The sequence below is a fragment of the Miniopterus schreibersii genome (assembly GCF_964146895.1).
Source record: "Miniopterus schreibersii genome assembly, chromosome: 18".
NCBI lineage: Eukaryota > Metazoa > Chordata > Mammalia > Chiroptera > Miniopteridae > Miniopterus > Miniopterus schreibersii.
Window position 1 is genome coordinate 14222858 of NC_138121.1, and position 12568 is coordinate 14235425.

The 12568-nt window shown below is 57.4% G+C and overlaps 2 protein-coding genes across 3 annotated transcripts; both read left to right on the forward strand.

The window, feature by feature from the left end:
• The first annotated feature begins 61 nt into the window (after positions 1-61).
• On the forward strand, positions 62-6915 carry E2F4 (E2F transcription factor 4). 2 transcript variants are annotated; one of them, XM_081119205.1, is made up of 10 exons: positions 62-255; positions 676-785; positions 924-1085; positions 1407-1450; positions 2180-2241; positions 2445-2742; positions 3299-3442; positions 5591-5638; positions 5853-5897; positions 5998-6915. In XM_081119205.1, the coding sequence occupies exons 1-10, from the start codon at positions 121-123 to the stop codon at positions 6111-6113; spliced, it is 1164 nt and encodes a 387-aa protein (XP_080975331.1). In that variant the 5' UTR covers positions 62-120; the 3' UTR covers positions 6114-6915. The 2 variants fall into 2 exon arrangements, with proteins under 2 accessions (XP_080975331.1, XP_080975330.1); XM_081119204.1 differs by having other exon boundaries at positions 63-255; positions 3230-3442.
• Positions 6916-7094: 179 nt separating this feature from the next.
• Positions 7095-11735, forward strand: ELMO3 (engulfment and cell motility 3). Its single transcript, XM_081119203.1, has 20 exons — positions 7095-7423; positions 7572-7612; positions 7705-7777; positions 7950-8000; positions 8213-8382; positions 8469-8568; positions 8672-8823; positions 8904-8982; positions 9110-9160; positions 9242-9364; positions 9454-9585; positions 9689-9790; positions 9897-10005; positions 10114-10250; positions 10354-10517; positions 10625-10737; positions 10828-10932; positions 11036-11115; positions 11205-11291; positions 11379-11735. Exons 1-20 carry the CDS (start codon positions 7346-7348, stop codon positions 11589-11591), a joined length of 2160 nt encoding a protein of 719 aa, XP_080975329.1. The 5' UTR covers positions 7095-7345; the 3' UTR covers positions 11592-11735.
• The last annotated feature ends 833 nt before the right edge of the window (positions 11736-12568 follow it).

Here is a 12568-nt window from a genome sequence, read left to right on the forward strand (position 1 = left end):
AGGGCGGAAGCGGAAGCATCGACGCTGGCGCCTGCGGCTGGGTGGTGAGGAACGGAAGCGGAAGTGGCGGCGGCGCCGGCCTGGCCTGGCCTGGCTGAGGGGAGGCGGCGGGCGGGCGCGATGGCGGAGGCCGGGCCACAGGCGCCGCCGCCCCCGGGCACCCCAAGCCGGCACGAGAAGAGCTTGGGACTGCTCACTACCAAGTTCGTGTCGCTTCTGCAGGAGGCCAAGGACGGCGTGCTTGACCTCAAGCTGGTGCGGTCCGGGCTAAGGGGCGACAGGGGGGATGTTGTAACAGGCCTAGGCAGGTAGCGGGAACTCCTGGGGCGGCCCAGCGGAGCCTTCAGAGAGCAGGCCGCGATCCGTGTGCTTTCTCACAAGTGGGAGGTCGGGAGCTGTTTAATTCATTCGGCTGAGGCCATTGGGTGTCAGCTGTGTGCCAGTCTCAGGGCTGCAGGTGCTGATCCTCGTGGTTTTTCGTACCTGGGGAAAAGAGCATCAGAACATCAGTTTAGTTCGTGCCAGGCCTCTTTCGGCCCCTCTGGTCCTGAGTTGCTGGGACGAGGGTTGGGACTGCCCACCTCCTTTCCAGTCTACTCCAGACCAAGTCTCAAGGTAGCTCAGGGTACATCTGAGAGTGGGGCTGAGCATCCTCCCCTCTGTTCTCTCTGCCAGGCAGCTGACACCCTAGCTGTGCGCCAGAAGCGGCGGATTTACGACATTACCAACGTGCTGGAAGGTATTGGGCTGATCGAGAAAAAATCCAAGAATAGCATCCAGTGGAAGTGAGTGGGGCACCTGGGAGGGCAATGGGATCTCCTATCCAGAAGTGTTGGGTAGGGGGTGGAGGGTGCAGGAGAGAGCAGGGTCCATGGGACTCAGAGTTTCTGGCAGCCCTTCTCAGCCCCACTCCCTGGGCTCAGGGGCGTGGGGCCTGGTTGTAATACCCGGGAGATTGCGGACAAGCTGATTGAGCTCAAGGCAGAGATCGAGGAGCTGCAGCAGCGAGAGCAAGAACTGGATCAGCACAAGGTGTGGGTGCAGCAGAGCATCCGGAACGTCACAGAGGACGTGCAGAACAGCTGATATCCTCCTGGCAGTCCCTGCTCCTGGGGTGTGGGTGAGGGGCCCTCTAATCCAGCTGGGTTTACTTTGTGGTGTCCCCGGCTCTGTCGTTCTTGGGAGGATGGTCCTGCAGCCCCTGGCCAGGTCCCAGCCTCCTGCTTCCCTCTCAGAGCCCCTCCCCCACCAGTCTTGGCCTGTGATCCCTCCCTACTAGACCCTAGACCTCAGGACTTTCTCTGAGTGCTTGTATGTTAGACCTTTGCTAAAGAGCTGGATCTTCTCTGTGGTCTGCCATCTGTCACTATAGGCAGGGCATCAGTCATTCTCCTTAACCCTCACACCTTGGCCTACGTGACTCATGAGGACATCTGCAGATGCTTTGCTGGTGAGCAGAGCCTGAGTGGGGGGAGATGGGGGTGGTGCTGGGCTGATCCACAGCCCTGAGAGTGGGTTCAGTACCTAAAGAGAGTTCCATCTCTTAAGAGAGTTCCTGGGGCCTTCCCAAAGAGGAATCAGGCAGGGTAAGTCCTGGGTTTGAGGGTCACTGGGCCCTGTGGAGGCCAACCATATGGAGAGAATACAGGAATCCTGGGCTGGGTCCCTGGGTCAGTCCCCATTCTACATAGTGCCTTGTGTTTGGCTTCTCAGGTGTGCTAAGCATAAGGGGAGAAAGTATGTGTGTGCTCATTCGTGCATGCTTGTATGCAGGGAGCAATGATGCCCCGTTCCAACCTGTAGTTAGTTTAGTTGCATTGTGGATACAGGAACTGTTCCTTCTCTACCTTTCATCCCCCAGACTGGTCCTGGAGAAGGGAAGTTGGCCTTGCCAGAACACCTACACCTAGGGAGCAGCCCTCAGTTGAGGAGTGAGATGCTCATACCAGCAACTTTTTGCCCCACATGTTTGAATTCAGATTTTCTGGTTACTGACACTTGGGCTCTTGGAAGGAGAAAAGCTTTAGTTCTCTGTCCTAGCCACTGGGCGGGGGATGGGTAAGGTCTACTGTCTAGCCCCTCAGAGACCATGATCGCCCTTGCTCCAAGGGACAGGTACCGGCCATTCCCAGCTCAGATTGAGCCCCTGGGCTCTGACCCATCCTCCTTGTTATTCTAGGAGACACCCTTCTGGCCATCCGGGCTCCTTCTGGCACCAGCCTGGAGGTGCCCATCCCAGAGGTGGGTGCTCAGCTCAGGCAGGCGGGGTTGGCTCAGGGCGGGTGCTGGCTGTGGAGCCTGATAAGTCTCGGGTGGAGCAGGTAGGGGGAGGCCTGAGGTTTTGGGTTATCTAGGAGAAGGTGGCCTGGGGTGAGAGAGGACACTGGCTCAGGGTCAGGCAGGAACCAAGCCTGCTTCCAATTCCACCTGCCCCATACCTCCAGGGTCTCAATGGGCAGAAGAAGTACCAGATTCATTTGAAGAGTGTGAGTGGCCCCATTGAGGTGCTGCTGGTGAACAAGGAGGCATGGAGCTCACCGCCTGTGGCAGTGCCTGTGCCGCCACCTGAAGATCTGCTCCAGAGCCCACCTGCTGTCTCTACTCCTCCACCTCTGCCCAAACCTGCTGTGGCCCTACCCCAGGATGCCTCACACCCAAGCAGTCCCCAGGTGATCACTACCACCTGTGTCCCTGGTACCGCCGAAGCCCAAGGGATGGCTAGTTCAGCAGCTGAGATCACAGGTGAGGCATGACAAACATCTGGTGATGGGGTGATTTCTGGGGCCCAAGAGGCAATACCTCTGTGCTATGTGATGCTATACTCAGAGCTGGAAGAGATCCTGTGGGGGTTGTCCTTTTCTTGGCCCCCAGTTGGCCTCCCCTTGCTGTGACAAGGGAGCCTTTTTTAACAGGGAATTTCTGACTGTGTGAAGGGGCGTTAGTGATGGTAGTTTTCCCCTAGACCCACCTATGTCTCACTTGCCCTGGCAGCCCCTCTTGAACTGTGGTAACAGCAGCCATGTTGTCCATGAGTATTCCACTTATAGGCCTCATACCCATCTCCTTCAGTGCCTCATTTCCAGATGACCTCTTCCGGGTGACTGGCAGTGTCTAACTCTCAGCTTGGGAGTCAGGGCTGTAGTCATCCTGGCTGTGGGTTCTATCATAGCCAGCTTCAATGTCCTATTTCCCACCCCCAAGTGACTGGGTTTGGGGCATGTGGTTGCAGTGAGTGGCGGCCCTGGATCTGATAGCAAGGACAGTGGTGAGCTCAGCTCACTCCCGCTGGGCCCAACAGCACTGGACACTCGGCCACTGCAGTCTTCTGCCCTGCTGGACAGCAGCAGTAGCAGCAGCAGCAGTAGCAGCAGCAGCAATAGCAGTTCATCTGGACCCAACCCTTCTACCTCCTTTGAGCCCATCAAGGCGGATCCCACAGGCGGTGAGTACTTGTCCCATTGGGAGTGGGGACAACCCAGCCTTAGCCAATTCTAGGTCAGAAACAGAATTGGGGCTGGAACCCAGCTTTCCTATCTCCTCAGCCAGAGCTGACTAGCACAAGGGCAGCCCTTGTCATCAATCTTGCCTAGACTAGAACTCTGCCAGCCAGAGTGAGGAGCTTGACCTCCGGCTTCAGTGCTGGTGCCCCTCTGTCCCCCCATACTGGTCTCACACAGAACTTCCTGGCTGTCTCTCAAGCCCTGCTTGCCACCCTTGGACTCAGGTCTCAAGAAGGTGAAAGCATTCTCTTGGGGAAGGGCTGTGGTATGGCCCTCCGGCTCCAAAGATGAGCAGCGCCTTCCCAGGAGAGGTGATGTTATCTGCCTGTGGAGTTCCATCTCTATCCTGTGACTTGAGTGTTTGCTTTTTCCAGGACTTAATTCTCCTCAGCCCATAAGCACTGCTCTCTTCCTCACTAAATGACACTTTGCCCTCTGTGTCCCCCTCTTTTACCTTCCCTGTCTCCTCTCTGTCTGTACTCTGAAAAGGTCATCTCCACTCCACTTCATATCTTGGTCTCCTAGTCACTCTTCTTCTGGTTGCAGCAGTCAGGACCCCTGTACCCATCTCACACACTATGCTCTTGATAAGTTGCCCAACCCTGATTGCCAGCTCCAGTGGATTTTGAGGCCGATGTGCTCTGATGCTCTCTCGCTTTGTATTGATGCTTTTTTCCTCCTTTGGCTTTAATGATGCCAGTTCTTGGCTCTTCTTTCACTGGCTTCCCTTCTGACCTCTTCCCGGTGCTTCCTTAAACATTGACACTTGCCAGGTCTTTGTCCCATTCCACACCTACAGAGGGCTAGATGAACCCCCAAGTGACTGGGTTTGGGACATGTGGTTGCAGTGAATGATGGCCTTGGATTCCATAGCAAGGACAGTGGTGAGCTCAGCTCACCCCTGCTGGGCCTGACAGCATTGGACACCAGGTCACTGCAGTCTTCTGCCCTGCTGGACAGCAGCAATAGCAGTCTAGGTCTTGCCTAGGTTTTTTGCCTAACCTCCACACTTGTGTCCACGAGCCTTCCTCTGCACATCCAATGGGCACTTCATTCCCATGTGTTCCAGCTCCTTCTCCCTCCTTCTTCTGTCCCCATCTCACATCAGTTAAGTGAGTTCTATTCCAGGTATCTCTCTCTCTTTTTTTTTTAAACGTATCTTTATTGATTTCAGAGAGAGGAAAGGAGGGGGAGAGAGAGAGATAGAAACATCAATGATGAGAGAGTCATTGATCGGCTGCCTAGCCCACAACCCGGGCATGTGCCCTGACCGGGAATCGAACCCCGATCTCCTGGATCCTAGGTTGATGCTCAACCGCTGAGCCACACCTAGCCGGGCCAGGTATCTCTTATATCCTCAACACTCAGTATCACTGCCAGCCACTGCTATTGTAAATTCTTCAGTGTCCCCCTCTTTACCGCAACTGACCAGGGTCCGAAACACAGCCAGACTGGCATTCCTCTGTTTACAAAAGTACCTTTAATGGCTTCCTAAGGCTGCTGGATAAAACCAGAGCCCCTAGACCTAGCATATGACATCCCTGGTGATCTAGCCAGCCCAGCACTCCTCTTCAGCTTCATTTTCCACTGCTTTATATGTGCATCCTTGCAGTCAGACTTTTGTAGCAGGGTTGTCACCCTGTAGCACTAGCCCCTGTTGAACTGTCTGTCTCCTCCTTTGCCAGGTAACCCTGCTCAGGTGTGGTGTTTGAGCCTGGCACCAAGGAAGTGCTCAGTAAGGGTGGGGATGGACAGGGCATTCTCCATCAGACAGGATTTCCTCCATCAGACAGGGTATGCACGCTGAGCCCAGAAAGGGAGAGGGCTGCTTGCCTTTCTGCAGCACTTCTGAGTCACAAGGGCTGTATCAGTCACCTGCAATGAGCCTTTGTATACTGGGCTCAGCACTGAGGAATTTGGGTCAGCAAGGGAGACCGACAGACAGTGCCAGCTTGGCTTGGGGCAGGACCTTCATCTCTTCAGCTGTGTGGAGCCCCAGGGTGGGTGGTATAGGATCTGAGAAAGTTGGGAGCTAGAGTAGGATCAGGTTGGACCTCTGTGCCCTTGAGCATGGCTTTCTTGTCTTTCAGTTCTGGAACTCCCCAAAGAGCTGTCAGAAATCTTTGATCCCACACGAGGTAGGGCTGTGTTCCTCCTTGGGGCTGGGGTAAGGGGCACAGCTTCTTGGGTCTTACAGCTGTTTTCTTGTCCTTCTGAGGACCTATAGTTGTAGTTGGTACCTGGAAATAGTGTAAAAGTTCCTGATGGTGGGGGGTTAGGGGGGCCTTCATGGGCTTTGGTGGGTGGAGAGGCAGGAACCAGAATGTAACTGAGGTCTCCCTCCTTCCCCAGAGTGCATGAGCTCGGAACTATTGGAGGAGCTGATGTCCTCAGAAGGTGGGTGGCCCAGGAAGGTGGGGGTTTGGGTGTGGACAGGGGGTTGGGCAGCTGTTGGGTGGGGCCTTGGCCTCAGGCCTCAGCTTGGTGCTCTCTGCAGTGTTTGCTCCCCTTCTCCGCCTTTCTCCGCCCCCTGGAGACCACGATTACATCTACAACCTGGATGAGAGTGAAGGTGTCTGTGACCTCTTTGATGTGCCTGTTCTCAACCTCTGACTGTCGGGGACATGCCCTGTGTGGCTGAGACACAGACTGTCTAACCTGAGGCTGCTTGGGGACCTCCCCACATTTCACCCCTACACACAGCTTGAGAGCCACAGACTTCTGGCTTCCCCAGCCTTCCCTCACTGCACAGTTCTGGCCAAACTCCCAGTCTTGTACCGACATCTGTATTGTGCTGGGAGAACAAGTGAAAGGGGCTCAGCTCCCTCCGTGGTGGAGCCAGAATATTTGCCTCTCCTTTTCTGGAGCCTTCCCCCACTTTGTATCCTCCCTGTGCTCTCCCTGAGCCCAGGCTCTGCTGCCACCCAGTGTCACAGAATGAGGACCCACATTCACTCCATAGGGCAGCTTGTCTAACACCCCTTGCCCTGTTCCTGCCAGCTCCTCCCCCAACTGGGGTGGAGCTGGGCACTTGCCAGCACCACTTCTAGCTTCCTTCCCTTCTCTCCACCCCTGGACCCTACAGCTCCACCTGGACCTTTTCTGCCCCCCTTCTGCCTGGTCCTTAGCCCTGGCAACCTGTAGGTGATGTTGGGGGTGGGGCTAACAGGAACAGAGGTCTCTAGCTAGGAATCTGGGCAGGTGAGTCCCTGAGGGTTGGCCCAACTTCCCGCTGCCCTATAGCCCCTCTCTTGTTTATTCATTTATCCTCATTTAGAGCCATTTGCAGAGATTTAGAAAGATTTGCAGTAACAAATGGATTCCTATATAAAGATTATTTTTATACTTTTTGCAGCAAAAGGAAATTGTAATATTTGTACAGTGTCCAAGTGAATAAAGATCGTGCCTAAGGCTATTTCTTGTCTGGTTCTTTCGGGGCCCCTCCCTGGGCTGCTGGATTGGTGGTGGGACTGGGTGGGTCACCTTTTCTGGAACTGGAGGTGTGGCAGAGCCAAGAGCCCGCCCTCCCAGCCCCTACCTGCCGCACCTTGGGACGGGGCGGGGTAGCCTTTTTGGGGGCGGAGCCGCCCCTTCGGGGCGGGACAGGGCAGGCGCCGTCCTACCCCAGGACTCCAACCCGGAACTAACCTCGGCTCCCGGCTCCCTGGGGAAGGCCGCAGCGCCTGGCCAGGAGTGGGTGCCTGGGCAGTGAGTGAGTGAGGGCCCCTGGCGTCAGGTCGCGGACAGACGGACGCCCTCATTGCCCTCAGGGGCCCAGGCCCCGTACGCCCTCGGTAGGAGGTTGCAAGGTTTGGAAGGCACAGGCATCCAGCCCCAGCTGGGCCATGGCGCCCCCACGGGATGTGGTGAAGATCGCCGTTCAGAAGCGTGACGCCATCCCGCAGCTCATCCAGCTGGACCAGGTCACCCGGCCTGTCCGGCCAACATCCACCCCACTGCCCACCTCTGGGTTGCCCCATTCCCCTGGGAACAGCCCACCCTACCCATTCCCCAGGTTCTTCCCCAACTCCTCCCCACTCCTATCCCTGTGAGTGACCTCTTGACTTGCAGGCAAAGCCCCTGGCTGCTGTGCTGAAGGAGGTGTGCGACGCGTGAGTGCGGGCCTGGCAGGCTGTGGGGTGAGGGGAGGGCAGGAGGGAGGGGGCTCCCCTTACCTGCCTCACTGAGCTGCTTCTGCCCGCAGGTGGAGCCTGGCTCACTCTGAGCGCTATGCCCTGCAGTTTGCTGATGGGCACAGGAGATACATCACTGAGAATGTGAGTCCCCTCTCCCCTTTAGCCCCGTCTAATTCCTGATTCCTGACCCTGATTCCTCAGACTCCTCATCCTCAGTGACCTTTCACTGAGTTCCAAATCCTTTCTAATTGATAACCCCAATTAACCAATCCTCAGAGCTCTTCTTGACTTCTCTCTTTTCTGTCTTCTCCAGAACCGCTCAGAGATCAAGAATGGCAGCATACTGTGCCTCAGCACTGCCCCAGTAATGCCCCTCCTGGCCCCACCCTCATTCCCTGCCCCACTGCTCTGTCTTCTTTCTGCTCCCCTGTGCCTCTCTCTGCCCCAGGTCTGGAGGCCCCAGTCACATCCTTGGAGTGCTCCACCTAGTGGACACCCAGGTCCCCACACCTCCAGTTCCCGCCCCTTACCGCCACCCAGCCTCCTTACCTTTGCTTCCGCTCCTGCCCCTGCCAGGATCTTGAGGCTGAGCAGCTGTTGGGTGGGCTACAGAGTGGGAGTCATGAAGGGCGCCGGGAAGCCCTGCAGCACCTAGTCCTGTTGGCCCCAGACATGACCTTTGCCCAGGAGGTCATCAGCCGTGATGGGCTACAGAAGCTAGGCACCATCATTGAGGAAGGGGACGAGTGAGCATCGGGCTGTGGTGGGTAGTGGACATGGTGGGGCTGGGGGTCCTGGTCTGGCCCTGCTCAGCCCCAGATGTCCCCCCCAGTCTAGGAGAGGTGCTGGCCCTCGCATTGCAGGTCTTCTTGGAGCTCATGGAGCACGGCGTGGTGTCATGGGAGACGCTCAGTATCCCCTTTGTTAGGAAGGTGGGTGGGCTTTTCTAGGGACAGCAGGTAGGGGCAGTGGGGTGGTGTTAGGATCTGGCCATCCATACAGGTCAAGTGATGACAACCTCTATCCCCCTTATAGGTGGTGTGCTATGTGAACATGAACCTGATGGACGCATCTGTGCAGCCCCTGGCCCTCAGGCTGCTAGAGAGTGTGACCTTGAGCAGCCCTGCCCTGGGCCAGCTGGTCAAGAGTGAGGTGCCACTGGATAGGCTGCTGGTGCACCTGCAGGTGTAAGTGTCTAGGGGTGGGGTACAGATGAGGGGAGCAGAGCCAGATGCTGGATGGTCAGTTGAGCCTCTTCTTGTCCCAGGATGAACCAGCAGCTGCAAACCAAGGCCATGGCATTGCTCACAGCCTTGCTGCAGGGGGCCAGCCCTGTTGAACGTAAGGTGGGTGTCCATCTGGTGGATGGATGAGGGGCAGGAGCTGGTGAGCCCTGTGCTCCACCCCGGGCCTACAGGGTAGGAGCTCATGCTTGGGCTACATCATCTAAGCCCCCTTCCCACCCACCCTCAGCACATGCTTGACTACCTATGGCAGAGAAACCTTCGCCAGTTCATCTATAAGGTAGGAAGCACTGGGCCAGGCAGACCCCTCCCCACTCCTCTCCCAGTGAGCCCACGTTTACACCCATGGACTGTCCTCCAGAACATCATCCATAGCGCAGCACCACTGGGCGATGAGATGGCTCACCACTTGTATGTACTGCAGTCCCTTACACTGGGATTGCTGGAGCAGCGCATGCGGACGCCACTGGACCCCTACAACCAGGTGAGTGCTTTGGGGTACACAGGCTGGGGGCAGCTGGAGCTTGGCCTTGAATCTGTGATCATGACCACCCCCCAAATAATTATCCCTAGGAGCAGCGGGAGCAGCTGCAGGCCCTGCGCCAGGCTGCCTTTGAGCTGGAAGGGGAATCTCTCAGTGCTGGGCTGAGTGCTGACCGTCGCCGTTCCCTTTGTGCCCGGGAGTTCCGCAAACTGGGCTTCACCGTGAGTGACCCTTACCTAGCTCCCCACTCCTGCCTCAACCCAGGGCTGCTGTTGTTCCAGAGGGCTGGGGTCTTTCCTCAGTTGCCTGTGCCCCTTCTCCCAGAACAGCAACCCCGCACAGGACTTAGAGCGCGTGCCCCCTGGCCTGCTGGCCCTGGACAACATGCTCTACTTCTCCAGACATGCACCCAGTGCCTACAGCCGGGTCAGTATTGGGAGGAAGGGTGGGTAGAGCAGGATGCTTGTCTACATAGGGTCCCCATGCGCTTAGCTGTGACTCCCCAGCCCATTCTCTGCTTTCAACACCCCAGTTTGTGTTGGAGAACAGCAGTCGTGAGGATAAGCACGAGTGCCCCTTTGCCCGGAGCAGCATCCAGCTGACCGTGCTGCTGTGTGAGCTGCTCCGTGTCGGGGAGCCCTGTGAGTGGGATTGGGCACAGTGTGTCCAGGAACGGGGGACGGAAGGGCAGAGAGGGCCAGGGGCTTCACATACTTTCTCCCTGAGCCCCTCCTGCCCCCCTGTTCCAGGCTCCGAAACAGCCCAGGACTTTTCACCCATGTTCTTCGGCCAAGACCAGAGCTTCCATGAGCTCTTCTGTGTGAGCATTCAGCTTCTAAGTAAGACCTGGAAGGAGATGCGGGCCACACAGGAGGACTTTGACAAGGTGGGTGGGTGGGTGGGAGCTGGGAGACCTGGGCCAGGGCAGGGGGCTATGCCGGGTAGGGGCCCAGAGCTCAGACCCTGAACTGAACCTGGGGTGGCCCCAGGTCATGCAAGTGGTCCGCGAGCAGCTGGCCCGCACACTGGCCCTGAAGCCCAGCTCCTTGGAGCTCTTCCGAATCAAGGTGAATGCGCTCACCTACGGGGAGGTCCTGCGACTACGGCAGACTGAGCGGCTGCATCAGGAGGGCACTCTGGCTCCTCCCATACTGTGAGTTGGTAGGGATGGGTTCCAGTCCTAGCCTCCACTTTCCCTGGTGCCCCATGGGCCTTGCCCCAGGTCAGTTCTGGTCAGTAAACTCCCTCCCCCTCACCCAGGGAACTTCGGGAGAAGCTGAAGCCAGAGCTCATGGGCCTGATCCGCCAGCAGCGTTTGCTCCGCCTCTGCGAGGGGACACTCTTCCGCAAGATCAGCAGCCGGAGGCGCCAGGGTTGTTGAGTGGGCAGGGGGGCAGAGAGCGTCTGGCTTGGGGTCAGGGCCCCTCTCATCACTCCTTCCCTCTTCCCCTTGCTGCCCATAGACAAGCTGTGGTTCTGCTGCCTGTCCCCCAACCACAAGGTACTGCAGTATGGGGACGTGGAGGACAGTGCCAGTCCACCTGCCCCCGAGAGCCTCCCAGAGCAACGTAAGGAGGGCAGGGGCAGGGATAGGACACCTACTCCCCCAGACCACCCCATGCCCCAGGGATGCCTGGGGCCCCAATGGGCAGCCCAGCTTTCTTCCCACAGTCCCAGTGGCTGACATCAGGGCACTACTGACCGGCAAGGACTGCCCCCATGTCCGGGAGAAGGGCTCAATGAAGAACAAGGTAAGGGCAGTGGGGGCCTGGGCTCCTTCCTACCTGCCCTGCCCTGCCCTGCCCCCTGCTCAGTGCTCCTGGTTCCCTTGCCTCCCCAGGACCTCTATGAGTTAGCTTTCTCAGTCAGCTACGACCATGGGGAGGAGGAGGCGTACCTCAACTTCATTGCCCCCTCCAAACGGGAGGTGAGTGTCTGGGCAGGTTGAGCTGAGTTGGGCAGATGGGCAGGGGAAGAGACTGGCAGGCCCTCATGGAGCTGGCCCCGTCCCCAGTTCCACCTATGGACAGATGGGCTGAGCACCCTGCTGGGCAGCCCCATGGGCAGTGAGCAGACACGGCTGGACTTGGAGCAGCTGCTGACCATGGAGACCAAGCTGCGTTTGTTGGAGCTGGAGAACGTGCCCATCCCTGAGCAGCCACCCCCTATCCCCCCACCCCCCACCAACTTCAACTTCTGCTATGACTGCAGCATCACTGAACCTTGACAGGCTGGCCAAGAGCCACAGCTGTTGCCACTGTGGTGGCGATGAAGCGTGAAGTATGCAGAAGTGCAGGCACCCTGACCATCAGAGGCTGCAGCAGAAATAAAGTCTGCTTGGCTCTTGGGTATGTGTCGAGCCAGCTGTAAACCCTGTGGGGCCAAGCCTGCCTTCAAACTTGGTTAGCACATGAGATGTGGGGAATCAGGCCAGGGCCACAGCTTGGGGCCACAAACCTGGGCAGCTACAGTCGAGGGGCTTGTCCTTCCTCAGGATGAGTCCTCAGCCTCCCTCAGTGCCGGGCCTGCAGAGAGGCGTGGCCTATGTTTGCGGCACACCAACCAAGAGAGTGCTGGGGCTACCAGCCAGGTGAGGAAGAAGCAGCCGGGCAGGAGGCATTGCTACAAGTGGACACCTTCCTGGGCAGCATTAACAGGGGCATTGTCTGGGAGCCATGTGTCGAGAGGCTTTTGAGAGTCTAAGCTCAGTCCCGAACCCTGCTTGGCCTGCCCTGTGCCCTTTGTAGGACTTGGAGGCCCTCTGGTGAGAGGCAGGAAAGGAGAGATGTGAAGCTGGGCCTGCTTTGTGCTGAAGGGCAGACTTAAGATTCCAGAACATCCCCAAATGGTGGGAGGATATTCTGACTAGAGGGAATTCAGTGTAGGAAGCCTGAATTCTGATTAAAACCCACTGCAGGAGAGTGGGATGGAGGCTACAGGCAGGCCAGAACCCCTGGGGTCAGAATTGGCTAGGGGTATTGGGCCCAGCTGCAGGTCACGCTCAGAGCCTATGGTCATGGAACCCAAGCCTCTGAGGCAAAGAGGATCACACCCACCCATAGGCCACGCTGAAAGCTGCCGCCACCCTCTAACCTTTTCCAAGCCTATCACTATCTCTTTCCCAACACCTCCTCAAATATCTTTTTTAACAATGTTAATCATCAACATGCTACCTTGAAAAGTGATGAATGACATCTCCTTTGG

What these genes read in the sequence shown, in the direction of transcription:
- E2F4 (XM_081119204.1), top strand. Translation starts at nt 121, where the DNA reads ATGGCGGAGGCCGGGCCACAGGCGCCGCCGCCCCCGGGCACCCCAAGC. An exon ending in AAGAATAGCATCCAGTGGAA is followed by an intron (nt 786 to 923) that starts GTGAGTGGGGCA and finishes CCCTGGGCTCAG; the next exon opens with GGGCGTGGGGCCTGGTTGTA. An exon ending in CATCTGCAGATGCTTTGCTG is followed by an intron (nt 1,451 to 2,179) that starts GTGAGCAGAGCC and finishes TTGTTATTCTAG; the next exon opens with GAGACACCCTTCTGGCCATC.
- ELMO3 (XM_081119203.1), top strand. Translation starts at nt 7,346, where the DNA reads ATGGCGCCCCCACGGGATGTGGTGAAGATCGCCGTTCAGAAGCGTGAC. An exon ending in TCCGCAAACTGGGCTTCACC is followed by an intron (nt 9,586 to 9,688) that starts GTGAGTGACCCT and finishes CCCTTCTCCCAG; the next exon opens with AACAGCAACCCCGCACAGGA. An exon ending in AGGGCTCAATGAAGAACAAG is followed by an intron (nt 11,116 to 11,204) that starts GTAAGGGCAGTG and finishes TTGCCTCCCCAG; the next exon opens with GACCTCTATGAGTTAGCTTT.